Source organism: Cetorhinus maximus, chromosome 12 (assembly GCF_964194155.1).
Source record: "Cetorhinus maximus chromosome 12, sCetMax3.hap1.1, whole genome shotgun sequence".
NCBI classification, from domain to species: domain Eukaryota; kingdom Metazoa; phylum Chordata; class Chondrichthyes; order Lamniformes; family Cetorhinidae; genus Cetorhinus; species Cetorhinus maximus.
The window spans coordinates 20,766,129-20,793,237 of record NC_135890.1 but is presented as its reverse complement, the minus strand read 5'-3'; the positions used below and the strand labels follow the sequence as shown (position 1 = coordinate 20,793,237).

At 46.3% G+C, this 27,109-nt stretch overlaps 1 protein-coding gene across 2 annotated transcripts; it reads right to left on the bottom strand.

Annotated features, from left to right (window-relative positions):
* Window positions 1–1,237: 1,237 nt before the first annotated feature.
* Window positions 1,238–26,441, bottom strand: LOC144687275 (protein tyrosine phosphatase domain-containing protein 1). 2 transcript variants are annotated; one of them, XM_078553132.1, is made up of 10 exons: window positions 26,366–26,441; window positions 24,580–24,698; window positions 17,439–17,576; window positions 14,278–14,891; window positions 13,388–13,621; window positions 10,685–10,828; window positions 6,082–6,183; window positions 5,002–5,082; window positions 3,368–3,478; window positions 1,238–2,144 (listed from the first exon to the last, which is right to left on the bottom strand). In XM_078553132.1, the coding sequence occupies exons 1-10, from the start codon at window positions 26,422–26,424 to the stop codon at window positions 1,995–1,997; spliced, it is 1,752 nt and encodes a 583-aa protein (XP_078409258.1). In that variant the 5' UTR covers window positions 26,425–26,441; the 3' UTR covers window positions 1,238–1,994. The 2 variants fall into 2 exon arrangements, with proteins under 2 accessions (XP_078409258.1, XP_078409259.1); XM_078553133.1 differs by lacking the exon at window positions 17,439–17,576.
* Between the last annotated feature and the right edge of the window lie 668 nt (window positions 26,442–27,109).

The window sequence follows — 27,109 nt, the reverse complement described above, 5'->3', positions numbered from 1 at the left end:
CATCGTATCATCCCAATCCCGCCTCATTAATCATGTATACTCAGGAAACACGCTGTTTCGATGGCGGGCAGGCTCTCATTCACCCGCCACGCCATCACCTCGCCATTTCCTCACTTGGGGCACCATATTTAAAGTGCAGTAGCGAGCACATCTCTCAGTGCTTCCGGGCCAGGACTGCTGCACAGAAGACATGGCCCTGGAAGGCAAGAAGACTGCAGCCTCCCAAATCTCTGATGCATCCCTGGGGTGACATCTGGACACCATTGGAGCTTGCCGCGATGTCCTCTACCCCTGCTCTGGCCACAGGAGGCCCATCAGTGTCACCACTCCGGCTTGGGAGGCAGTGGCAGAGGTGCTCAGTGCTAATGCTGCACAGAATGGGTTGGCCATCCAGTGCAGAAAGAGGATGAATTATCTCATCCATGCTGCCAGGGTAAGACAGCTATCTCATCATTCTAAACGTACACACTCACAAGGCCATCACATATTCATCTCACTCACTTCCAGCTCAAAGGACATCACCACTCATTCTCTCACATACACCCTCACATCTCCATCTGACCTCATCTCCTTTGGAGACTGCCTCCTCAGCCCTCACCCTCTTGAAGCCACTTGCACAGATCAACATGTGTCCCCACACACACACACCCTGGGATACCCCACCTTCCCCAGTAATGCCCTAGCCCTGCAGCCTCTCCCCTTGCCTGAGTTCACTTCTCCCACTTCCCCAAGCAAGCCATAGCCCTGCAACTGTTGAAAAGCCACCCCTGCCTTACGGCTGGCCTGGTAGGTAGAGACCTGCCTGTGAGCCCCTTTGAACGCGATGTGGTGCTGCCTGTGAAGCCTGACGCTGATGACTGCGAATGCTTTTTGAAGTAAGATAAGCAAACAAACCTCAAAATCCCAAGTGTATCGTTGCTCGCCAGGTGCACATCACTTACGTTCAGTTGTAAAACATGTCTGAGTCACTCGGATGATCGAGCATGGGGAGATGATTCTGGTGAGCTGGGCCTATAATGATAGGCAGATGTATTACAATGAAGTTCCCAACATGCGGTGGTGGGAAACGCGGCCTGCCATTGACGGATGGAGCGGACGGGTTGCAAACGTGTTTCACGATGGCGTGAAACTAATTTTTGGCCTTTCCACCATATTGTCCACTTGCCCAACACCAGCGGGCATGGAAAATTCCGCCCACTGTTTATTCAGGATAAGAATTAACTGAACTGGCTCCAGTCACTTTTTAATGTGAGGCAGTACCAGGCTTGTTTAATAAATTACAACTCAGGCAGAATTCATACAGATGAACTATGTCATTAAAGACTGCAGCAAATATACAGGTACAATTATATAAGAACTGTTTGCTGTTACATGCTCAACATTACCTCAAGAACATCAGTAAGGGAACAACTAGGAACTTGGGTCTCTCTCTCCCATTAAAACTTCAAAGACTCCAAGGCAGGTACAACACAAGTTAGATGCAGAGTAAAGTTCCCTCCGCGTTGTCCCGAGTTCAGGAAAGTAATTGACTACAGTGCAATATTCCCCACTTTTTCAGACTAACCATAAGCTGCAACCTCAACGCTCCTTCCATGGTCTTAACCATCTTTATCCCCACCTTGACTGCACAGGGGGAAAGTGTTTTATGGGCTCCACATCCCAAATAATGAGGGGGCGGTCATCCATACCACTGGATGTGAGAATTCCCCTTAGTGCCAATCCGGAAAGCAGAGCCAATTTAGAGGAATAAAATCAGAATGAACAGGGTCCTTCCCTCTCTGAGCCTATCCTCAGCTATGACTTGGGGGGCACAGGGAGATATACTGACCCCTAACTCAGGAGGTTAACTGCCTCAGTTCAGCAGACATCTACCTCTAGCTAGTCCTACCCACCTTATCTCCCTCACCACCATACATTCTAAAAACTCCAAACACTGACATATATGGCAGTAACTGGTAAAAATTTACAGAGGTTCAAACCAGTGAATTTTATTTTCATTTGCTCTTCCCATGTGAGGATATCTTCACCATTGTTGTTGTTTTCACCACGCCTTTGTTGAAGAGATAATGTGAGCGTTTTTCCCTGATGATCATTTTCAGTTTCTGAGACAAAGTAGCAAAACGCATCACATCCTCCTCACAGCTCTGCAACAATAAGATAAAAATCAATGACATCCATTGTTTGCTTTTATTTAAGGAAAGAATCATGGCTCATAGTGAAGGAGATCAGGCGAAGGTTCCTGTCTCAAAATGAAGGACAAGAGGTGAAAGATCAAGGGTCATACAGAAGGAGCAAGGTGAAAGGTCAAGGGACGTAGTGAAGGAAAGCAGGTGAAGGGTCGAGGCCCAAAGTGAAGGATACCAGGTGAAAGGTTAGGGGCCTGGTGAAGGACACCGGGGAAAGGCCTATAGGTGTGTGTGTTAGTGACGTGTGTATTTGTGTATATATATATATAATGATTGTCACTACAATGGTAGTAAGAGTAGGAGAGAAAGTGAGTGAAATCAGGAATTTGGACTGTAAAAACCTTCAGCTTGAAAGAGGAAGGAAAATTGGGGGAATTCCATATTTCTGAAGACCTGAGTAAATCTGAGCTAGAGTAGGTGAGATTGGGATAAATCTTGATTTTAACAGGAAGGAAGTTTCATGTGAAATGGGCTATTTGAAGCTTAGAAAAATATGCAAGGAGGTGGAGAAAACCATGAGAGGGAATTTCAGACAAATCAATTATTCTTCCATTCTTTGGAGCAGCTTGAGAGAAGAAGCTCCCTATAGAACTTGCCTAATAGCACCTTTTATTATAGTCATTATTGTGATGTGGGAAAACATGGCAGCTAATTTGTGCACAGCAAGGTCACACTAATTACAATGATAAATTACCAGATTATCTGTTTTAGGCATGTTGTTTTAAGGATAATTATTGGCAGAATACCAGGGAGAATTCTCCTGCTCTTTAAAATTGTACCATTGGGCCTTTACCGGCCACCTGAGAGGGTAGACAGGGTCTCATCCAAAAGATGTCACTGCTGATAGTGCACCACACATTCAGTTTGGCACTAAAGTGTCAGCCTAGTTTATAGGCTCAAGTCTCTGGAGTTGAACTTGAACCCTTGTTCTAGAGTACCATTGAATCAAAGCTGACACCTTCAATGAAATCAATGTTCAAGGCTTCGATAAACTTGGGTTTTATATGTATATGTGCAAGTCCTCGTGTATATGTGTGTTCCCATGTATGTATATGTGTTTGTATGTGTATGTAAATCTGAGTGCATGTATGTGAGGTGAATTTGAGGTGCAAGGTCACAGGTGTACCCCACTGTAGCTCCCAGTCTTTACCTGACCAGTGATATTTATTGAAAGCCCGTACCTGAGTTAGAGCTCGGATCAGTCGGTGAATTATGGAATCTTCCAGTGCAGAGGGCATGCCAGTGAGTTTACTGATACAATCCAAGATGCAGCTGATTGTCTCTTCCCGACACTGAAAGACAAAGGATTAGGGAAATGTTGAGAATCATTTTGTGATGTGCGAACAAATAGTTGCCCAGATTCCTAGACCTAAGCACAAAAATATACAAGTTCACAAAGGGCCCAAACCACATGGAGGCTGAAATTCCTCAGTTCCCTCAGGTCTTCTACTGTATCCAAGTGTTCCCACATGGCCTATGAGAGGTGCAACCTCTGTTTTCCCTATATCCAGGAACCCCCAACAGAGGAGTGGCTGGATTGAGGGCGAGGTTTCCCAATCGTGGGACTATCTAGGCCTTGGCCTACAAGGGACTGGAAGCTGATAGACCAAGATATACCAACAAGCTCTTAGCCTCCAATCCCAGTGCATAGTCCATTAACAGGGGAGAGAAGGGGTTACCAATGTCTGGATGTAAAACCCCAGGAGACTGCAAGAGGTTTACAAATTCTGTTTAGTGGGCGGACATCAATTGCCACCCCCTCTGCTTACTACTTATGCTATCCCATTCAGCCTTTACTGGTAGGGGGTACCCAACATAGGCACCTCTACCCCCAAATTCATAATATATCCACCTATGCACTTTTAGGTACATACACATATACACACTAATATACACACAATTAACACAAGCACACTTATTCACATATACACACTAACATACACACGGTAGCACATACAGTAATATACACACATACTCTCTAACCCATATCTATACTAACTGGGCTGGATTTGTTTCCCGCCCAACCACCAAAAAGTCGGCGAGGAATGCTCCCCCCTCTCCTAATGGCTGCCCCACAGCTAGTTAACACTCTGTGGAGCATTAAATGGTTAAGGCAGGCCTACCACTCCCATCTCGGGAGGGAAGCCCACCTCAGAGAGCAGCACCACCGAGAGCAATGGTAACTGCTGGGACTACATCGGAACAGAGTGCCGGGAACCCAGGATGGAGGCAAGTCCGGGAGTCTCTCGGCAAGGCCAAGAGAGGAGGCCCCCCACCCCTCCCCCCACAACCCCCACCCCCGCCCCGCAAGGTGAGGGTCAGGTTGCAAAGGTCAGGGGGAGATGGTACACCAGCAGGGGGTTAGGGGAGACCTTGGAGTTGCCTCCAGTTGGGAAAAGGGACCCATGAGGGAGTTGTTCTGGACACTCCCAATGGGGTCCATAAAATTCTGCCCACTAAAAGCACCCACATAAACACTACACTAACACACATACACAGTAACACATACACATACTAACCTACATATGCATACTAGCACACAAACACTAAAATACATATACACATGAACACAAATATACTAACACAAACTCTAACACATATGCACACAATAATATATGTCTGTACACGCTAAGATAGCCACACCAAAACATAACACACTTACAGTCACACACACACACACACACACACACACATATGACCCCATTTTATGCCATGGATGAACTTTCACTATTCTCAGACAATTCCTGCTGTGTTAAAATGACTATAGGAGGTTGAGGTCACGCTATGCATGAACCCTATTTAAAGGAGAATTCACCTTTTCCAGATTCCAAGGGGCCCCTTTAACTATGGGCTTAGACAGCAGTGTCATTACATCTTCTGATCTCAGCACTGGCTCCTAGAGAGGGGAATAAAGAGGATCAATCACCAGAAAATCTAAAGACATAATAAACCCTGTTATCTCTCTCTCATGTTCCCTGGATCTCCAATTTTCTCAGCTCTCTCCAAAAAGGGCAGACTGTTGTCAGGCGTACAGTCCTGAGCTCTATCCTGGCGCACTAGAGTGACCAGTCTCTTTTTGTATGGGATTGATTCTGTCCACACTCCCAACAGGAGTTCCCAGTGAGTGACCAAGACCTGCGATACAGGTAGATTTCTTCTATGCAGAGCCAGAGGTACTGAGGCTATTCATAACTCCTTCCATCACTTCACACTGTTCTCCAAGGGAAATTATGAAATGATGTTAATTTTTAACCCACAGCAGGGAAGGATTCATGTACACATGCCCAGGGCAGGTTACGGTACTGTCGTGGTTATACTACTGAACTAGTAACCCAGAGGTTACTAATAATCGAGAAAACCTAAGTTCAAATTCCAGTGTGGTAGTTTGGAAAAGGAGGGAGTAAAAAGCTGGGATCAGTAAAAATGACATGGAAGTTGTTGGATGGTGTAAAAAAAAACCCAACAGGTTCTGTAATGTCCTTTGGGGAAGGAAACCTGCCGGTCTTGCCCCGTCTGGGCTAATATGTGACTCTAGACCCACAGCAACATAGTTGACTCTTAATTGCCCTCTGAGGTAGCCTAGCAAACCACTTGATGTATCAAACCTCTACCAGTAGTTCAAGAAGAAAGTCTACTGCTACCTTTTCAGGACAACTAGGGATGGACAGTAAATGCCAGCCTTTCCAGCAATGCCCACATCCAGAGAATGAATAAAAATCATTGGGAGTTCCTCCTAGACATCAGTCTTAAAATGAAGGGCAAATGCATGAGGCTTTTGCCAATGGCTGTGGGAGCCTATAACTGGGAAACTAATGTAATATATATAGCCCCATGGTTCATTGCATCAATCCTGCTGCACTTATGGATTGTGTCCTGTCCAGACAGAATGATCAACCTTGAGATGTTCCAGCCAGCTCCACATCAACGTGCTGAGAATCCTGGGATCTTCCTCTGTAGCCAGGCGGCCCCAGGCCCCCTCATTTTCGTTTAGCTCCACCTTCAGGAGAAGGAGAAAGAACAAAGGCCCGTTAAAGCTGCAATATCAATCTGTGTAGAACAGGCTGGTGCACTAGAATAGAGGCAGACAGACAGAGAGGCAAAGAGAGATAGGGAGAGCAGAGAGAGAAGCTGAGAGAGAGGGAGGAACAGAAGGAGACAGGAAAATGGAGAGACAGACATTCAGAGAGGGAGAAAGAGACATATAGAAAAAGGGAGCAATAGACAGACAGAGGGAGAGGATTCTAGAGAGGATGAGAGAAACAGTAAGAGACGGTGAAACAGAGAGAGAGAGATGGATGAAGAGTCAGAGTGATGGAGACAGAGAGGCAAGCAGACAGAGATATAGAGAAAGAGAGAGACAGAGAGAAACACAAAGATAAAGATCGGCAGAGATCAAGACTGAGAGAGGGCAAGAAAGAGACAAAGGGAAAGCTAAAGATAGACAGACAGAGAAAGAAAGAGACAGACAAAAAGATAGAAAGGCAAACAGTGACAGAGGAGACGGACAAAGATATAGACTAGATAGAGAGATAGAGATACAGAGAGAGTGAGAGACAGGAAGATAGAGAGGTAAAGAGAAAGACACACGGAGAGAGAGAGAGGCACACATACAGACAGGGATCGATAGATGGGTAGAGGGTGAGAGAACAGAGTCAGAAGCAGTGAGAAACAGAAACAGAGAGATGGATAAAGAGTCAGACAGATGGATGACAGAGAGAAAAAGACAGACAGCCAAAAAGAGAGAGTGAGTAAGACAGAGAGAGTGAGGGAGGAACAGAAAGGAAAAGGCAATGTGCAGGTAGTTGATGCAAACCACAGTTTTTTAAATTCATTCTATGGATACTGGCATTTTTTAAATTCATTCACAGGATGTGGGCTTCACTGCCTGGGCCAGCATTTATTGCCCATCCCTTAATTGCCCTCGAGAAGGTGGTGGTGAGCTGCCTTCTTGAACAGCTGCATTCCATGCGGTGTAGGTACACCCACAGTGCTGTTAGGGAGAAAGTTCCATGGTTTCGACCCAGCGACGGCGAAGGAACGGCGATATATTTCCAAATCAGGATGTTGAGTGACTTGGAGGGGAACTTCCAAGTGTTGCCATCTGTTGGCTGCCCTTGTCCTTCTAGGTGGTAGTGGTCATGGGTTTGGAAGGTGCTGTCTATGGAGCCTTGGTGAATTTCTGCTTTGTCCTTGACAGTGTCAAGCTTCTTGAGTGTTGTGGGAGCTGCACTCGTCCAGGCAAGCGGGGAGTATTCCAACACACTCCTGACTTGTGCCTCATAGATGGTGGACAAGCTTTGGGGAGTCAGGTGGTGAGTTACTCGTCGCAGGGTTTCTAGCCTCTGACCTACTTTTGTAACCACAGTATTTATATGGCTAGTCCAGTTCAGTTTCTGGTCAATGGTAACCCCCAGGATGTTGATAGTGGGGGATTCAGTGATGGTAATGCCATTGAACATCAAGGGGCGATGGTTAGATTCTCTCTTGTTGGAGATGGTCATTGCATGGCACTTGTGTGGCACGAATGTTACTTGCCACTTGTCAGCCCAAACCTGGATATTGTCCAGGTCTTTCTGCATTTGGACATGGACTGCTTCAGTATCTGAGGAGTTGTAAATGGTGCTGAACATTGTGCACTCATCAGTGAACATGCCCACTTCTGATCTTATGATGGAAAGAAGGTCATTGATGAAGCAGCTGAAGATGGTTGGGCCGAGGACACTACCCTGAAGAACTCCTGCAGTGATGTCCTGGAGCTAAGATGACTGATTTCCGACAACCACAACCATCATCTTTGGTGTTAGGTATGACTCCAACCATCGGAGAGCTTTCCCCCTGATTCCCATTGACTACAATTTTGCTAGGGCTCTTTGATGCCAAACTCTGTCCAATGCTGCCTTGATGTCAAGGGCAGTCACTCTCACCTTACCTCTGGAGTTCAGCTCTTTTGTCCATTTTTGAACCAAGGCTGTAATGAGGTCAGGAGCTGAGTGGCCCTGGCGGAACCCAAACTGGGCGTCAGTGAGCAGGTTATTGCTAAGCAAGTGCTGCTTGATAGCACTGTTGATGACTCCTTCCATCACTTTACTGATGATCGAGAGTAGACTGATGGGGCAGTAATTGGCCGGGCTGAATTTGTCCCGCTTTTTGTGTACAGGACATACCTGGGCAATTTTCCACATAACCACGTAGATGCCAGTGTTGTAGCTGTACTAGAACAACTTGGCTAGGAGCACGGCAAGTTCTGGAGCACAAGTCTTCAGTACTATTGCCGGAATATTGTCAGGGCCAATAGCCTTTACAGAATGCAGTGCCTTCAGCTCTTTCTTGATATCATGTGGAATGAATCGAATTGGCTGAAGACTGGCATCTGTGATGCTGGGGACTTGCGGAGGAGGCTGAGATGGATCATCGACTCGGCACTTCCGGCTGAAGATTGTAGAAAATGCTTTAGCCTTATCTTTTACATTGATGTGCTGGGCTCCTCCATCATTAAGGAAGGAGATACTTGTGGAGCCTCCTCCTCCAGTGAGTTGTTTAATTGTCCACCACCATTCATGACTGGATGTGGCAGGACTGCAGAGCTTAGATCTGATCCACTGGTTCTGGGATCACTTAGCTCTGTCTATCACTTGCTGTTTATGCTATTTGGCACACAAGTAGTCCTGTGTTATAGATTCACCAGGTTGACACCTCATTTTTAGGTATACATGGTGCTGCTCCTGGCATGTACTCTTCATTGGACCAGGGTTGATCCCCTAACTTGATAGTAATGGTAGAGTGGCAGATATGCTGGGCCATGAGGTCACAGATTGTGTTCGAGTAATGGATGCCCAGTCTTGAGTTGCTAGATCTGTTCGAAATCTATCCTATTTAGCACAGTGGTAGTGCCACACAAAACAATGGAGGGTACCCTCAATGTGAGGGCAGGACTTCATCTGCACAATGATTGTGCGGTGGTCACTCCTACTGATACTGTCATGGACAGATGCATCTTCAGCAGGCAGGCTGGTGAGGATGAGGTGAAGTCTGTTTTTCCCTCTTGTTGGTTCCCTCACCACCTGCTGCAGACTCAGTCTAGGAGCTCTGTCATTTAGGACTCAGCCAGCTCCAGTGCTACTGAGCCACTCTTGGTGATGGACATCCAAGTCCCCCACCCAGACTACATTCTGCACCCTTGCTATGTGTCTGGATTTACACGCAGGCCAGATAAGGGCAACCGATTTCCTTCCCTAAAGGGCATTAGTGAACCTTTTTACAGCAGTCAACATTAGTCTTTTAATTCCAGATTTTTATTGAATTCAAATTCCACCAGCTGCCATTGTTGGATTTGAACCCAGGTCCCCAGAGCATTTGCCCTGGGTGTCTAGATTACTAGTCCAGCGACAATACCACTACACCATCACATCCCCTTTTACCTTAGGATTTACCTTAGGATGTCCCAAACCACTTTACAGCCAAGTGTAGTCACTGCAGTAATATCAGTAACATGGCAGCCAATTTGCATGCTGCAAATTCCCAAAATGATAACAGGATAACTGGCCAGATAATTTGTTTTGAGGTGTTAATTAAGGGACATGTTGGCCAGAACAACATGGAGAAGTGCCCAGCTCTTCTTCAAGCTAGCATCATGGGATCTTTTACATCCACCTGAGAGGGCAGACAGGGCTTTGGGGTCTTAAGTGCACAATAGTTGCCAATAAATCCAATAGACAATTCAGGAAGTGAATTAGAATGTGGTACTTGCTACGTGAAGCAGTTGAGAAGAATAACATAGGTGCATTTAAGCTAGGTAAACCTGTTAGGAAGAAATGAGTAAAAGGATATGCTGATTGAGTTGGATGAAGTAGGTTGGGAGGAGGCTTGTGTGGAACATAAACATTGGTTATAGACTAGTTGGGCTGAATGGCTTGATTCAGTGCTGTAAATATTATATAATTCTATGTAACCAGGTCAATGAGGTTGGTCAGGCAGAAACTTTCTCTTCTGTTGTTTGCTAGGTTATTATCATACAGATCATTCTCAAGATGATGATGTGTCCATGCTTGCAACAGGACTAGAGGAAAGTGGACCCTGCTAAGCATTACTTTCATTAAGGTGTACCTGTTCCATAGCACTCATAAAGGAGAATGTCTAAAAGGACACGGATGGAAGAATAGGTTGGTTGGGGGCGCAAGACACAAAAAGACCCTGGTCCATCTAGTTCACCTTCTACCATCCTGGTTGTCACATGATACGATAATAGAGGTGTTGAAAGCAATCAATCTCTATCACCCAGTCTACCACAGACCAAGGTGTGACACAAGGAAAGCCACAGTAATCAAGAGCTTTGGGAATAATAGGTGTAAAATCCTTCCGAGAATACTGCATTACATGTCATGCCTCAAATTACTCAAATGCTCGATCCCAAAATACCATATTCTGAAAGAAATTAATCTAATCTTGTCTTTGAATGAGCTATCAGTCCCAGGGTAGAGAACATCCATGTGACTCTTTACCTTCCAGAGACGGACTTTCACCAACATGTCGCTCTCCACTGGTGGTCCCTCTGACATCGCCCTGGCAACCATTTCCAGGAGGGGCCCATGTTTATCTATTTTTCTGCCCAAATCTTTTACTGAGTGGCTCCAATAGATTTTGGCCTAAAGAATAAAAATAAGAGTAAAATAACAGACATTGGCATTGCGATTGGTTTGTGACCTAACGTCCAATCAGCTTCCAGGCCCCTCACTAGCGACTAAGCTCAGGGACTGACACCATGGCCTGGATTTTGCGGCCCCTCCTGCCCGGTGGGATATTACGTTCCTGCCAAACTGAATTGAGATTTAAATTGCTCACCGCATCTGCCAGGGGGAGACACGCCACGGAGTGGCTGTAAAACCCTGGCCTGTGGGCTGGTGTCCACTTGTCCCTTCCCCCATTACCCAATAATCTGATGGAGCGTCACTCTACACTTGGATTGAGGCAGATGTGGGGCCACTCCAAGTTCTGACTCTCATTAGGGCCCATTCCCAATGCGCCATTCCCAAAGGGCAGCTATGCTTCTTGAGCATGACAGTTGGGAAATAGCAGGGAATAGTTGGGAAATCCAGTTACTCAAATAGGCAGAAAACCAGGAGCTGTTGGACAGTGATCTCCCAGATAAAGTGCCATGTAACATCAGTCCCAAAGGAACAGGTGTCAGCTCTGGGTCAGTGGTAGCCTTTTCATCTCTGAGTCAGAAGGCTATGGGCTCCAGTCCCACTCGAGAGCCTTGAGCACATAATCCAGATTGACACCTCAGTGCAACACTGAGGGAGCACTATACCACTGGAAGTGCCACCTTTCAGGTGAGATGTTAAACAGGTGTTTCATCTGCTTTTTTAGTGGATGTAGAAGATCACAAGGCATCATAATGAAGAAAGGCAGGGGAGCTGACCCAGCATCCTATCCAAAATGTATCCCTCCGCCATCAGTACTAAAATAGGTGATCAGGCCATTTAGCACATTTCTGTCTGTGGAACTTTGCTGTGTGCAAATTGGCTCCCATTTTTCCTCCATTACAACTCGTGAAAAAAATAAACCCTTGGTTTTGGGGCCTCCTGAGGTTGGAAAAGTGCTAAATAAATCCAAGTCCTTTCTTTTTCTTTATTGGTCAGAGCTCAACCAGGAATCAGTGGATCAATGGATTTATGCAATGAGTATCTGAGTATTTGATCTTTGGTTTGTGCTAATCTTAGTTGATCACAAATGGGGTAAAAGTAAGGGGGGGTGCAATGAGGCTTTATCTATGCAGCTAGAATCCACCCATTCACTCTCCAGTGACATCTACTGCAAAGATTGCACTTGTGTGTAGGTGTCAAGTGAAGACAGAATTGGGAACATCAATAATCTCCCTTAGCAATTATTTATAAAGCATCTTTCACAACTTTAGGAAAATTCTTTACAGCAAAGGAAGTACTTTTTAAGTGTATAATGTAGGAAACACAGCAGCCAATTTGCCAACATAATGCCCTGCAAATGGCAATATGATAAATCATCAGATAATCTGTTTCTACTTATGTTGGTTGAGGGATAAATATTGGCCATGGCACCAGGAAGAACTCTCCTGTATATCTTTGAAAAAGTGCTATGAGATCTTTCATGTCCACTTGAGAAGGCAAACAGTTTAACGTCTCGTCTGGAAGATGTCATCCCTATTAAGTAACTGCACTTCCGTAGAGATTAAGCAGCTTGAATAAAGCAGGAGTGGAGGTGACTCGTGAGAGGTCAGTTTTCTTTTTAACCCGACATTAATAGGGACATTAAAAAACTTGCAGCATGGTAAATAATTAACAAATGAAGCTCAACGCAGATAAATGTGAGGTAGTACATTTTGGTAGGAAGAAATGGAACATCATTTATTACATGGAAGGTATGACTCTAGATGGGGTGGAGGAACAAAGCAATCCTGAAGTACAAATATGCCAATCACCACAGGTTAACAAGGTCACAGAAAGCAAACCAAGCACTAGGCTTTATTTTGAGAGGGATAGAATTGAACAGTAGGGAAGTTATGCCAAACCTGTCTTGATCCTTGGTTAGACTGAGTAGAGTGTGCGGTTCTAATGTAAAAAGGATATAGAGACACTGGAGATGGTGCAGGGAAGATTTACAAGGGTGATACCAGAAGTGCTTGGGTACATATAATCAGGAAATGATGAACAGGCTGGATCTCTTTTCTCTTGAAGAAAGGAGGCAGAGGGTTAACCTAATAGAGGTCTTCAAAGTTATGAAAGGTTTTGATAGAGTGGATACAGAGCGAAAGTTTCCATGTGGGGAAGAGCATAACTAGAGGCCATCAATATAAGATAGTCATCAAGAAATCCAATAGGGAATTCGGGAGAAAACTCGTTCTCAAAGAATGTGGAACTCGCTGCCACAGGGAGTGGTTGAAGCAAATAGTATAAATGTATTGCTGGACCAGCATATGAGGGAGTAGAGAATAGAGGGTTAAGATGATAGATTTAGATAAAGAAAGATGGGAGAAAGAGTCAAGTGGAATGTAAACACCGACATGGGCTAGTTGGGCTGAATGGCCTGTTAGTGTGCTGTATAATGTAAGTAATCCTATGTAAACAAAATTAAAGTGGATAAAGGATAGAGGGGAAGAGAAAAATGAGTTTGTGTGTGATGTGGTACTAACTTTGATCACTACACCTCCATTTGATACCAGTCCATACCTTCCTCTTGGCTGTAGACACAAAGCTGGTATCGCTCAGTAGAGAGTTTCCTTGCCTGGCGAGCTTGAGTCCTGCTTCCTGGTCAGTCTGTGCCAGGCTCCAGCCTCTCACAAGGTTCTCCTTTCCTTCACAGCTGCTAGAACGTCTCACTGGATTACTTGGCCCAACAAGGCCAAGCTTTGAAGCTGCAGCTCGACATTGACCCACTGACAAAGGTCGCTGCCCATTGGTATCCTTAAAGGAGAATTTAACCACAGGTTCAGTCACTCAACATATTTGGCTTGATGGGACTGGGAGCATTAAATTGTCTTGCAGCCTTCATCTGTCCCTGCTCTGTACCAATGTTAAACTGAACTTCCAGAAAATTGACATAACTATCAGCTTCCTAAAAGTGACACTGCTATCCTTGGCTAAAATAAAAGATCAGGAAGTATCTTAAATAAGATTCAACTCTAGCAACACCATTCTGGAAACATCAAGGCTTTGACTGGCACAGAATGAGAAAAGACCACTTGGTCTAGCAACACCGATCCTGCCAGTGCACATATACAACCTACTTGATCATGGACTCTACCCACACATTCAATCTCCATCAGCAGCTCACGTACGCTACCCACACATTCCATCTACTTCCACAGCTCATGTACACTCTACTCGGTCATGTACGCTACCCACACATTTATCATCCTTACTGCAGCAGATCCTGTATGTGACAAAATTCTATAAATGAACCCCGCTCCCCCCATCACTATGCACCCCCCCCTTCCCCCACCCCCGCCCAAACCCTTTAATCAGGTTCCAGCCTGTAATTCACTTGCAGATACTCTCATTACTATGAGTCCTGGATTACAGTCAACTCCTGACAGTGATCTAGCCATGGCTCAGATTACCTGTGTTTGATATCTGTGAATGATTCCAGAGAGGTTGGAGTCGCTGAAGGTCCGTAATAATCCTGGCCGTTTGCGGTGTTGAGTTTCTGTGCCCCCAGCAGTCAAAGTCACTGGTCCCAATGAGCCGGCCACGCAGGCGGAGGGCCTCAGTGCATTGTCGGGGTCTTCTGGCTCCTGGTTTGCTAGGAGAAACTCTGGTGAGGTGGCAAAGGAAGCGATGGTCTCTCTGATGTGCAGAGTCATTATTTGGTCACTCACCTCCCTTTGCATCTCCACCTGCATCGTGATGGAATCCTCCTTGTCGAACGCTATCTGCAGAAGCCTCTTGCAGATGAAGTCCACAAGCTTGGGCACGTGCTTGAGATGCCGTGACTCATATCCATGCAGGAGGTGCCGCTGCCGGTGCAGGTACTGCTGCAAGGTGACGGGGTGGTCGTGCGAGCTGACATTCGTGAAAACTGTCCTGTGAGAGTCCACAAACTGGGCAAAGTCAAAAACCAAGTTTATCTGAGTGCGTGTCTGGATGGAGCGGGGGCGTTTGATCCGGACAAAGTGTACGGCTTCACTGGGGCTGACCCGCGTGGCGTACACTAGGTAACAGGCGATCAAGACTCCTATCAAAGAGCAAGGAAATGGGTGGTGAGTTTCTCTTACTTTGGGTTTGCTTTTTATGCTCAGTGAAGTGAAGATTAAAATGACAATTCACATTTAAATAGCACCTTTAACATAGTCAAATGTCCTAAGATGCTTCACAGGAATGATTATCAAGCAAGGTTTGACACCAAGTCACATAAGGAGATATTATGACAAGTGACCAAAAACCTGGTCAAAGAAGTAGGTTTTAAGGAGAATTTTGAAGGAGGAGAACTGGAGAAGTTAGGGAAAAAATTTCAGAACTTAGGGCCAAGACATCTGAAGGCATGGTCGCCTGTAGTGAAGCAATGGAAATCGGGGATGAAGAATGGAACATTTTGCACATCTTTGAACCCATTGAATGTTTGTCTTTTCTCTTTACAGATGCTGAATGACCCAAAGTATTTCCAGAAATTTGCTCCTCTTAAGTCTGTCTAGTGCTGAGTTAAGTGCAACCATATGTTCATGGGAAAAGTTAAGGGTAGTTGTCAATTACTGGATTGAAACTTCTCTTCACTCATCCATGTAATATACACCTCCTACACTATCCAATTGGTTACTTCTTCAAAAGAACTCCTTTTGTTAAACACTAACTTTCATTTGAGCAGTTTTCTGCTGTACACTATAGAGGGGAAGTTGAAGCAATAGAGAGGATAGAGTACAGGCTCACTGGCATGCTGCCTGGTATGAGGAAATACAAATACAAAGTATACCTTGAAGAATTGGAGCCACTTCTGTTTGAACAGAGGAGAGTATATGGAGTAATTTGATGGAGGTGTGAGGACAGGCTGTTCCCAGCGATTGATGGGTCTTGAACGAGGAGACATAAGCATTAAAATTAAGTGTAGGAGATTTAGCCCAGAAAGCAGGCGGAATTTTTTCTACACAGTGTTTGTTATTGAAGCGCAGAACAATCAATATTGAAGAACAGGTGAAGACAGTTGTTTGAAGGAAAGGGAAGTAAAAGTATATGGGAACATGGGATTGGGACCACTGCTCATGTGGAGGATAAACACCAACATGGAATGAATCATGGGCCAGGATTTTACAGTCCTGCCAGTGCGTGTCTCCCCTTGGTGGACGCAGTGAGCCATTTAAATTTCCATTCAGTTCAGCGGGACCCTGCCGGGTGGGAGGGTTCATAAAATCCTGGCCATGGATTCTAAGATTTTGCTCACGGCTAATGTTAGAATAACTGGGCCATAGTCACCAAGTTTAACCTCTGTCTCCTTGAAAAACTGTGACCAAAGCCACTGCTGTTTCCTCTCTGATTCCTTGTACCATTGCAACCTTCAGGTCCCATTGACTAAGCCACCAGGATACATGCTCATTTCTTCAGAACTAATTCAAGGCTGCACATGTTAAAATAGTACAGATAGAAACTTGGTACTAAGCGTTTGTGCCTGATCAGAATATACACCCTTAAATTCAATCAGCTATTCATTTCAGCACCCATAAAGATAAAACACCGTGTGAGTCACATTGCCACACACACTGTAGTGGTTCAGGGAGAAGGCCCACCTTATTAGTGCAACTAGGCATGGGCAATAAATGCTGGGCTTGTTACATCTGAGAGGAAGGAAATAATGGGAGTTAAATAAAATCAGTAAACCTGTTAACCAGGGTTATGCGCAGAAAGTGAGTCTGTAACTATTTTTGATAACACAATACGAATAATCAGTCAGTATACTCGACTCATTTTGACGTGTATTATTAAAGAGAAACAAAAGTCTTACATTTATGTTATTCCTTTCACAAACTCAGGATGTCCCAAAGTGTAGCCAGTGAACTAATTCTTTTGAGACATAACCACAGTTGTAATGTAGGAAATGCAGCAGCCAATTTGCACACAACAACCTCCCACAAACGCCAATATGATAACCAGATCACATTTTTAAAGTTATTTTTGTTAAAGGATAAACATTGGCCAGGGCGTCAGGGTGAACTCCCCTGCTCCTCTTCAGATAGTGTCATGGGGTCTGTAACATCCACCTGAGAGGCTTCTGTTTAACGTTTCATCTGAAAGACGGCATGTCTGACAGTGCAGCTCTTCCTCAGTATTGCACTAAGCCTAGATTTTGTGTTCAAATCTCTGGAGAGGGATTTGAACCACAACCCCTATTGACTCAGAGGCAAGAGTGCTACCAACTGAGCCTCAACTGACATGGGAGGAATGGAGCAAGTTTTGCCAGCAGGGGACCATTTAATGCCTCAAACCTGTTCCACAATTCACCTGGATCATGGTTGATTGACCAGTATCCCAATTCTATCCACCCCTTTTCTCCATATCCCTTGACATCCTTATCCAACAAATATCTATCCATCCCAACCTCAGTCAATCACCACCATCCACCCTCCTTTCCCAACCCCGAACGCCTTCCACCGCACCGCAACATCCACAGCCTTTCGGTTGTGCAATGGGATCAGTTTCTGACGTGAGATCCTGCTCTATCTCTCCCTTACAGGGTCTAATTGACCTGCTGTGTGTCTTCAGTGGCCTGATTAGAGGAATTGTTCTCCCAACGGACCTGTTCTCCCGAGCCCTGCGTGACAATGCACGGCCACCTTGCCCTCCTGTACCGCAAACGATGTCACCTTCACTGCGTCCAGCACACGAACCAGCGAGGACACTCCAAAATCTGCCATCCCAAAGTTAAAGAAGTAAACTGCAAATGAGAAAACATGGATGAGAATTATAGGATGGCCAGTTGTCTGGGAAAGAAAGATTCCCCTCCCCTTAACAAGCTGGGAAAAGTCCTGCTTCGAGTACAATCATTTTGAGTATCTTTGTAGCAGTCAGTCAATCATGGCCTGTGTGTTTGTAGCACGCACAGTGGCCAGAATTTTCTCGTTGGCATGCGGAGGCGGGCCCCACATGCCAACACATAAATTGACGCCCGGTGACGTCAGGTGAGCGTCCCGACATCGCCGTGCGCCATCGCAAAATTTTGGTGAGGGCGATGATCTCCGATGTGCGCGCGCCATTAAATAATGGGCCACTTAAGGCCCTTGAAGCAGCAACTGACGCCAATTTTTCAGGGCCCGTGCGATCTTCAGGTTGTCGCCCGGGCGCAGCAGGCAGGCGGGTAGGACACATCTGTATAAACCTCATCCATGGGCGGGATAAGAGGGGTGAGTGGGGTCACGAGTGTTATTTGTCAGACATTTAATACTTAAAGTTACTGATACCTGCCTGTGTGAACAGGAATACTTCAAAACTCTTCACAGCTGCTTGGAGAGGAGTAACAGGTTTCAGATCAGGACTCTGAGTAAACATCATTTCTGGGGCCTTGCTGGTTTCAGGAAGCCTTCCCTTACCCTGGGAATGGGAGTTGTGCTCTCCACTGGAGGCACCTCCTCTGAGGAGGAAGGGAGGGCCAGAAGGGGGAGGAGGCCAGGAGTCCACATTCAGCCTCCAGGGGAGCCACCTTTGGGAGGAGAGGCACAGGCACAAGGGGCACAGGGCCAAAAGCTAGATCAAGGTGGAAGAGGCTGCAGAAGATGCCACTATCCTGCTGCCAGGGTTTACAGGCGGCGAAGCAGCTACCTCAATATGTCTGAGGTCCAGTGCATGCACAGGAGAACGCTGAGGGGATAGATGCTGACCTGGGCATCCTCCAGGGAGGCAGGGGCACCTAGGGGGCTTTAATCCAACGAACCTTCAGCTAGCCCACCACAGATGGACTCCAACACACGCCAGGGCTGCAGGCTCCATACTCGATACCTGAGAGCAACATCTGCCTGGTTAGGAATATTAACTACTTGTCTTGTCAATAAAGCTCAATGACAAACAAGTCACTCATAACATCATGAGTTCCCGTCCACCTGCAGAAGTAAGGAATCACTCTGAGCCATGTTCGCATATCAAAATTTAATGAATTAACAAAATGAAGCAGAAAATGAAATGAATGCAGAGGTGTTACACATCACACCAAGTGGTCATTAACTAATAGCAGGACATAAAACCACCAGTGAGAAGCCCATAGTGTGACTAAGGTGCCGTAAGTTTATTTTTCCGGCAGCTATGTCTTGGTACTGACCCCTCGCTGGCACTGGCATCTGAGGCAGCCTGCTCACTGTGCTGTCCTGTTGGCCTTGATGATCTTGGCGGGCGTCCTCTGGCCCATGGAGCCTTTGATGGCCCCGCCTGGGAGGGAGCTGCCGGTTCCACAGCTGGCATCTCCCCAGTCGCCACAGCCTCACCAGATCCCACAGTCACTGGCAGAGGGGCAGAGGAGCTGCTGCGCTCATCCAGAGTGCCCTGAGAGGAGCTCACAGAGACAACAGGCAGCTCCTGCGCCGACGGGAGGTCGCTTCAGACCTCCCTGCTCACCACTGATGGATGGGCACCGAGCTGGGATACTTGGTGCCCAAACCATCTCCCACACTGGCACCAACCAGCTGAAGTCAATGCCGCTGTGAGGGCTTGCAGGTCCGAGTGCAACCCCAGGAAACCTTGATTGTTCTCCTGGAGGATTCTCTCCACAAGAGTCGCCACACTCTCCATGGAGGAAGCATGGCGTGCGGCAATGAGGCTCATTGCGTCGGTGATGCTCCGTGTGGATTCCTCCAGCATGGAGATCATGCCACACTTTGCCTCGTGTATCTCCGCCAGATCCTCCCGCATACCCTGCTGGACTTCCAGCGTCTGCTGCCTCAGGGACAACTCCAGAGGCAGATCATCAGCCACCGACCGAGCAAGTACCTGGTCCCCTGCAGTCCTCCAACTGCAGGCGCCATTGGTACTCTCTGTCTCCACCTGCACATCAAGCGAGTGTGAGTGTCCTCACCGCTGTGCCCCTGGACAATAGCCGAAGATCTAATTCCCACCGAGGTGCTAGTATCTGCACTGGTGCCTGCCTGGCAGAGATGGTGTGACACTGGTGAGTCCAATTGCTCAGGGCCCTCAGGTGTGAGAGGTAGCCCCTCTGCCTCCTCCTCCCGGCCCTGCTCCAGCGATGCTGAAAGGAATGACAAGGACATTTGATTAGTTAAAGTGAAGACAATGTCAATGTGCATCCCTGTCCGCCGGATCAGTATGTGCTCATCCTTCCATAATCAATGGCCAACCCATGTTGGAAGCTTCAATCACTGAACATTCAGCAGTGTCATGGCTGCTGGGACACACATGGTGACCTCAGTGCAGGGCAATCTTACCTCCCCGTGGCACCCCAGCCTCACCACCACCGGTGGACCTGGACGCTTGGCACCTCTCCAGCTCCATCGCCTCCTGCTCGTATCTGGTGATTATGGCCAACTGGGCCTGGCCTCCGCCAGTCTGCATCCGCTCTGCAGCATTGTGTGTAGTCTTCCCCTGAAAAGGAGAGAGGAGCATTGATTAGTCCACCCTGAACCTGGATTCCCATCGCATCCCTGCCACCCCAGCCTGAGTGGGACATTGCAGGGCTCCAGTGAACCATCACCCTGCAGCTGCTGCACACTCACACCAAGAAACCAGGGCTGACGCCCTCTTGCCCAGATGCTGCCTCCATCACATTTGGCACCACACGGTCTAACCTTGCAAATGGAGGCACAAGCACGTGGTACGCCAAGGGCAGTAGATGAATGGGTGCCCCTCCACCTGGAAGCTCCCCTCCCAGTCAGTCAGCAGCCTGACTTTGAATGTTTCACAGTTCCAGCACTGCACCCAGGTGCAGACCCTTGAGGTAGCCCCCAAAACAGTACTGTGGGTGTCAGTGCCACACCTGCTGCAGGTGCAGAACCCATCTCAGCACAACCCCCTCTGGGTGAACTAGGCATGGGCAATATCTGCTGGCCCACCCAGCAAGGGAAACATGCTGTGAATGATTCAATACTGTAACTGCACTCAGAGTTTGGGGGGGGTGGGGGGCGGGGGGAGGGGGGGCGGGGGGAGAGGGGTGGCAGGGTAGGGGTTGTGGGGAAGCCTACCTGCTGTGTTGTGACCTCTGCCAACATGGTACTCACCGTTCCCGAGCACAAGGGGTCATTGAAACGCTTGCGGCACTGGACCCATGTGCGTCGCACCACATCATGGGAGCTATCACTGCCACCTCCTCCCAGGCACATTTGGTCAGGTTGGGGGAGCCTCCTCCTCCTGTCCCTCGGAACGAGGACCTCCTGCCGTGCTGCCACCTCCTCCAGGAGGGCAGCTAGGCACTCATCAGAAAACCAAGGGGCACAGTGCCCCGCTGCCCTACCCTCCTGCCTGGCCTGCTCTCCAGCAGCGCTCTGGGGAGTCCTTCTGTTGGCCATGATGAACAGCCTTTGTAAGGCTGCCTGCGCTCTATTTGAACAGGCCGCCGGTTCACCATTGAACCCGGCGGTCATTGCACTCCCGCCACCGCCTGCCCACTCCCGCTAGCCTTGGGAGCCGCACTTCACGCTGGGTGGGCCTTCATTGGCCCGACCATGTAAAATGGCGGTGTGGAGCCGATTGCGGGCGACGATCGGCTCCGCGCCCACTCCTGAACGGCCCACCCGACGGGGAGAAAATTCTCCCCAGTATCTGTCTAAGCTGCAGCAGGAAACAAAAACCGACCTAGTGTCCACTGTCTCTCAGCCTCTGTTAAACACAGGCTCACACTCTGCTACTCAAATCGTCACACTAGCTCAGTCAGCACCAAACTAACATATACACATGCTGACACACAAATACGCTAACTCACAGCTCACATTTAACATGTTCACCCACACTCACACTTTCAGACTCACACTGTGCTTTCATGTTCTCAACAAACATCGCCAAAAATTGGATGAACTGATTACTCCTCTCATTACTGCTTGTGGGATCTTGATGTGCACCATCTTAACATAGACATGGCCAAAGTAATTTGTCTGTTGAAACGCTATGAGACGTTTCTGACAAATTTGATAATAATCCATCTGGCACCTGTCTTTCTTTTTCTCTCTGATTTTTTTTTATCTTTGTATCTTTCTCACTTTTTCTTTATGCTTCTCCTTCTCTCTCTCCTTTCCTTTTTTCCTTATTCAAAAGTTGAACTGTACAAAGCCCATAACTGGACAGTCTGTAGGCCTGAATGGATCCTGGTGCAGAGACAATAATGGTGCATATCCTGAGTCATTTAATCTGGGAGGATTCGAGTCTGTTAAACCACTGAATTGATATAATATCCTATATATTCATTAAAAAATTAATAATGATAATAATAATTTATAAGGCATGAGTTTTTTGCAGTCAGCAACAGGACCCCAACACCAACCCAAACCGAGTTCCCACCTCCCAGACACTGGGGGAAGTGATAGCTAGCTTTGCGTATTCAATCCCTCAGACAAGGACACTTACTGCTGAGCCAAGTGTAAATAGAAACGGTGATCTTTAATTACACAGCGTCAGCTTGTAACAGAAGCCCAGAGGATCTGTTCGCTGTGTGGATGTGAGGAGAGAGAGGAGAGATTCAGCGCAGGGGAATCACGTTACTTGTTGTGTTCATCAAAACAAATTACTACCGGAAAATAAACACTTCACATTCCAGGCATCCAGTGACCCACCAAATATTCCCAGCATAAGTACAGCATGTGCTAAATACAGAGTAAAGCCCCCTTTACACTGTTCCAACAAACACTCCTTGGGCAGGTACAGCATGTGCTAAATACAGAGTAAAGCCCCCTTTACACTCTTCCAACAAACACTCCTTGGGCGGGTACAGCATGTGCTAAATACAGAGTAAAGCCCCCTTTACACTGTTCCAACAAACACTCCTTGGGCAGGTACAGCATGTGCTAAATACAGAGTAAAGCCCCCTTTACACTCTTCCAACAAACACTCCTTGGGCGGGTACAGCATGTGCTAAATACAGAGTAAAGCCCCCTTTACACTGTTCCAACAAACACTCCTTGGGCAGGTACAGCATGTGCTAAATACAGAGTAAAGCCCCCTTTACACTCTTCCAACAAACACTCCTTGGGCAGGTACAGCATGTGCTAAATACAGAGTAAAGCCCCCTTTACACTCTTCCAACAAACACTCCTTGGGCAGGTACAGCATGTGCTGGACACATTGTGCTGGAAATTCAGTGATGCCGTGCCCATTTTACAAAGGCTCCAAATGGGTGAGCAACAAGCACACATTCCAAGCCTGTGCTCTGCCAATGCCATAGGCATCAAAAGAGGCATCCAAGAGCCATGCCTGAAACAGGCAGTAAACACTTGTCATATCTGAATAAGGCTGATCAGTGCCTCCTTTACCATATTGGGTTTCCCTCAATTAATCTAATATTGGGCTGGCTGAGTGCAGGAAAATGTAGTCAATACGTAGAAAGGCTTTGAAGAGATCTCCACCAAGTAGGTCAGTGTTCAGTCTTGGGTGGGCTTTTCCCCATGCCCAGGAGGGAAAATTCTAGGCCATTGAGCCTTAGTCCTATCCTCACCCCAACTGGACTAGCATAACAAATTTCCATTAAACAAAAAGCCAAAGACTTTGTAAGTGAGATTGTCAATTTAGTTCCAATTATAAAGAAAGGACTTGCATTTATATAGTGACTTTCACATCTTCGGGATATCTCAAAGTGCATCACAATCAAAGAATTACCATTGAGCAGTAGTCACTGTTGTAGAACAGAGAAACACAGCAGCCAATTAGTGTGCAACAACGAGATAACTGACCAGTTAATTTGTTTTAGGGATATTGGCTAAGGATGAACATTGGCCAGGACACAGAGAACTTCCTTGCTCTTTTTGAAATAGTGCCATGGGATCTGTTAATCTACCTGAGAGGGCAAACAGGGCTTCAGTTCAATGTGTCATTCAAAAGATGACATCTCTGATGGTGCAGCACTCCCTCTGCACTGCATTGGGGGTATAAACCAAGATTATATACTCAAGTCTCTAGAATGGGCCTTAAACTCATGACCTTCTATCTCAGAGGCGGAAACGCTACCAGCTCAGCTAAACATACACTTAATTATGGATGTATTTTTGTGCCAGGTTTCAAGAAGTGGGTTAGGCCCACCAAATTCATTTTCACACCCTACCCTACTCTTACAATATTTAAAGTGAATCTGACATTTCCTGAATTAAATCCAAACCAAATTAACATTAAGAGGAACAAATATTTCTTCATGACTTTATTTTCGTTATATATAGAAACATGTCACAGGACAACATCATATGCATGCAGTGGCAGGTTGCCATGGTTACAGTTCTCCGCATTAAAGTTAAATCAACAGGCCTGTTGTAAGTGACACAATAGTTCCCAAAGTTAGAAGATTCTATTACCAGTGGGGAGACTCGCTCAATAAAAGCACAGGTCAGAGGCTCACTAATGTACTTTAGGGAAGGAAATCTGCTGTCCTCACCTGGTCTGGCCTATATGTGACTCCAGACCCACAGCAATGTGGTTGACTCTTAAAAAAAAGTGCCCACTGAACAAGGGCACTTAGGGATGGGCAATAAATGCTGGCCTAGCCAGCGATGCCCACATCCCACAAAAGAGTAAAAAAATAAGAAGTGTGGGAGAGGGGGGAATCAATTGGTAGTGCCCTTGGATTCTTAGCAAACCAGAATGGCTCACCTAGTGTCCATGATCCATCTACACATTTTCAAGGCTAACCATTCAGGCAATAAACAATAAACAATATCCTTATCTTTGTCCACATTGGGGAGTTGTTAACAATATAATTAAATTTTTTCCAGGATCATAAGGCTGTCAGCCTGTGTGATGAGACTTACTATCATTCTCCATGAAGACCTCTGGTAAATATGAAAATCCACTCTTTAATTCCAAGGGGTCGCCACAATGATTATGCTCACCAGGTACTTGTAGATTTATCACAGATTTGATGTTTAACCTGTGGGAAGAAAGGATCTGCCTTTGGTTTTTACAGTTGTGGGTGGTAGTGTGGTTCTTAACACAAAATCAGACCTTTATTTGTCCCCCTGCACCTCAGGCACTTTCTCATCCTTTCTCCTCTTGCTCCACTCCTTCACCTTTCATTTAAAAGCCTTGTTCTCTACCACCCACCTAAGTACCATGCCAATTTTCTCATGGTGATACCTTCACTTCTCTCCTCCCTCAGAGCGACTTCTCATAGTCAGTGATGTCAACCAACATCTCAAATCATCATGCTTGCTCTCCTCTGATTTCACATATCTGTAGCATAATGAGTTAATAGTTATGATAGTGAGATAATGATGTGTGTCGTGATACAACAGTAACATCAGCAGTCATGTGCTAAGACTCAGTAGAGAGGATGGAATAGTCCACACACAAGAGAGATGTAATAATCTAGAAGCTGATCATGCGTGTAGTGTAAATAAAGTAGTTTTGAAGAAACCTACCTGCATCAGACCCAAGTCACTCATGAGTAGAGACAAACCTTCCTAGTACTGATTAGGCTGCAGATTTTCCGCAGAGAACCACAAAACACTAGGCTTCTCCGACACTTCACCACTGTCCCCTGACTAATAGGGACTGCACTCACCAGGTTCCATTCTTGTCTACTCAGATGTAGCTAGAGAATCACCTGCAATAGCTTCCCTTCTCACTCCCGGTATTCCCCAAGGATCTAGCCTTGGCCTCCTCCTAGTTATCATCCCTATGCTGCCCACTAGTGACATCATCTTAAAACACAGCATCAGTTTCAACATGCACGCTGATGACACCCAACTCTATCTCAGCACCGCCTCTCTCGAACTCTCCACTGTCTCCAAATTGTCAGACTGCTTGTCCAATGTCCAGTACTGGATGAGCAGAAACTTTCTCCGACTAAATATCAGGAAGACTGAAGTCATTGCCTTTGGTCCCCACCGCAAATTCTGTTCCTTTGCCACCACCTTCATCCCTCTCCCAGGCAACTGTTTGAGACAGAACCAGACAGTTCACAACCTTGGTGTCATATTTGACCCCGAGATGAGCTTCTGACCACATATTCATGGTCCATCATTAAGATTGCCTATTTTCACCTCCATAACATTGCCCGAATCCACCCTGCCTCAGCCCATCTATTGCTGAAACCCTCATCCATGCCTTTGTTACATTCAGACTTGGCTATTCCAACGCTTCCCTGGCCCGCCTCCCACATTCTACCCTCCAAAATTCTGCTGTTTACATCCTTACTCGAAACATGTCCCATTTACACATCACCCCTCTGTTAATGGCCTACATTTGCTCGCGGTTAAGCAACATGTTGATTTTAAAATTCACATCCTTGTTTTAAAATTCTCATCCTTGTTTTCAAATTCCCCCAATGCCTCAACCTTCCCTATCTTTAATCTCATCCAGACCCCCAGTCCTCTGAGATATCTATGCTCATTTCATTCTGGTCCCTTGAGCATGGAAAGGAGTTGAGGCAATCACCTGGTTTTCTGCCAAGAGTCTCAGTTCCCAGCAGTTTACACAGTGCATTCCATTAACACAAGTTGCTCAAACATATCCTGTGAAGATTGCACTTCTCATGAGCCAAATATGAACAGAGAGCTGTGTTCTACAATGATCTTCCCACTGATTAGCACCTACCCTTTGAACTGCTTGATGATGTTAAACTTCTTAATGAGCTGTGTAGATGGTCTTGCCATGGCCAAAATATCATCAGTAACCCTAGAGAGAGAGAGAGAGAGAGAAAAAGACACATCAACCCCGCCTTTCTTTTATTATTATTCTTTCACAGAATGTAGGTTTCACTGGCAAGGCTGGCATTTATCGTCCATCCCTAGTTTTTCCCTGAGAAGGTGGTGTTTGGCATTTCCCTAATTGCAATAGTGACAACGCTACATTGGCTGTAAAGCACTTTGAGATGTCTGGTGTGAAAAATGCTATATAAATGTAAGTCTTTCTTTCTTTTTGTTGAACCTCTGTAGTCCATGTGCTGTAGGTACACCCACAATGCTGTTAGGTAGGGAGTTCCAAGATTTTGTTCCAGCATTGAAGGAACAGTGATATATTTCCAAGTCAGGATGGTGTGTAACTTGGAGGGGAACTTGGAGCTGATGGCATTGCATACACCTCCTGCCCTTGTCCTTCTAGATGGCAGAGGTCTTCAGTTTGGAAGTTTCTATCAAAGGAGCCTTGGCAAGTTGCTGCAATGCATCTTGTAGATGGTACACACTGCAATGTAAAGTAAATGGTACAAGTTTAAAAGGGGTATAGGAACAGAGAGATCTAGGAGTGTTTGTATGCACAGATCTTGGAAGGTGGCAGGACAAGTTGAGAAGGCTTTTAAAAAGGCATATAGGATTCTTGGCTTTATAAATTGAAATATAG

Coding starts and splice junctions, on each gene's coding strand:
- LOC144687275 (XM_078553132.1), bottom strand. CDS start 26,424: ATGGCAAGACCATCTACACAGCTCATTAAGAAGTTTAACATCATCAAG. Junction 14,892..17,438: donor CGCAGGGCTCGGGAGAACAG/GTCCGTTGGGAG, acceptor GCTCTTTGATAG/GAGTCTTGATCGCCTGTTAC. Junction 13,622..14,277: donor TTCACAGATATCAAACACAG/GTAATCTGAGCC, acceptor TTCTCCTTTAAG/GATACCAATGGGCAGCGACC.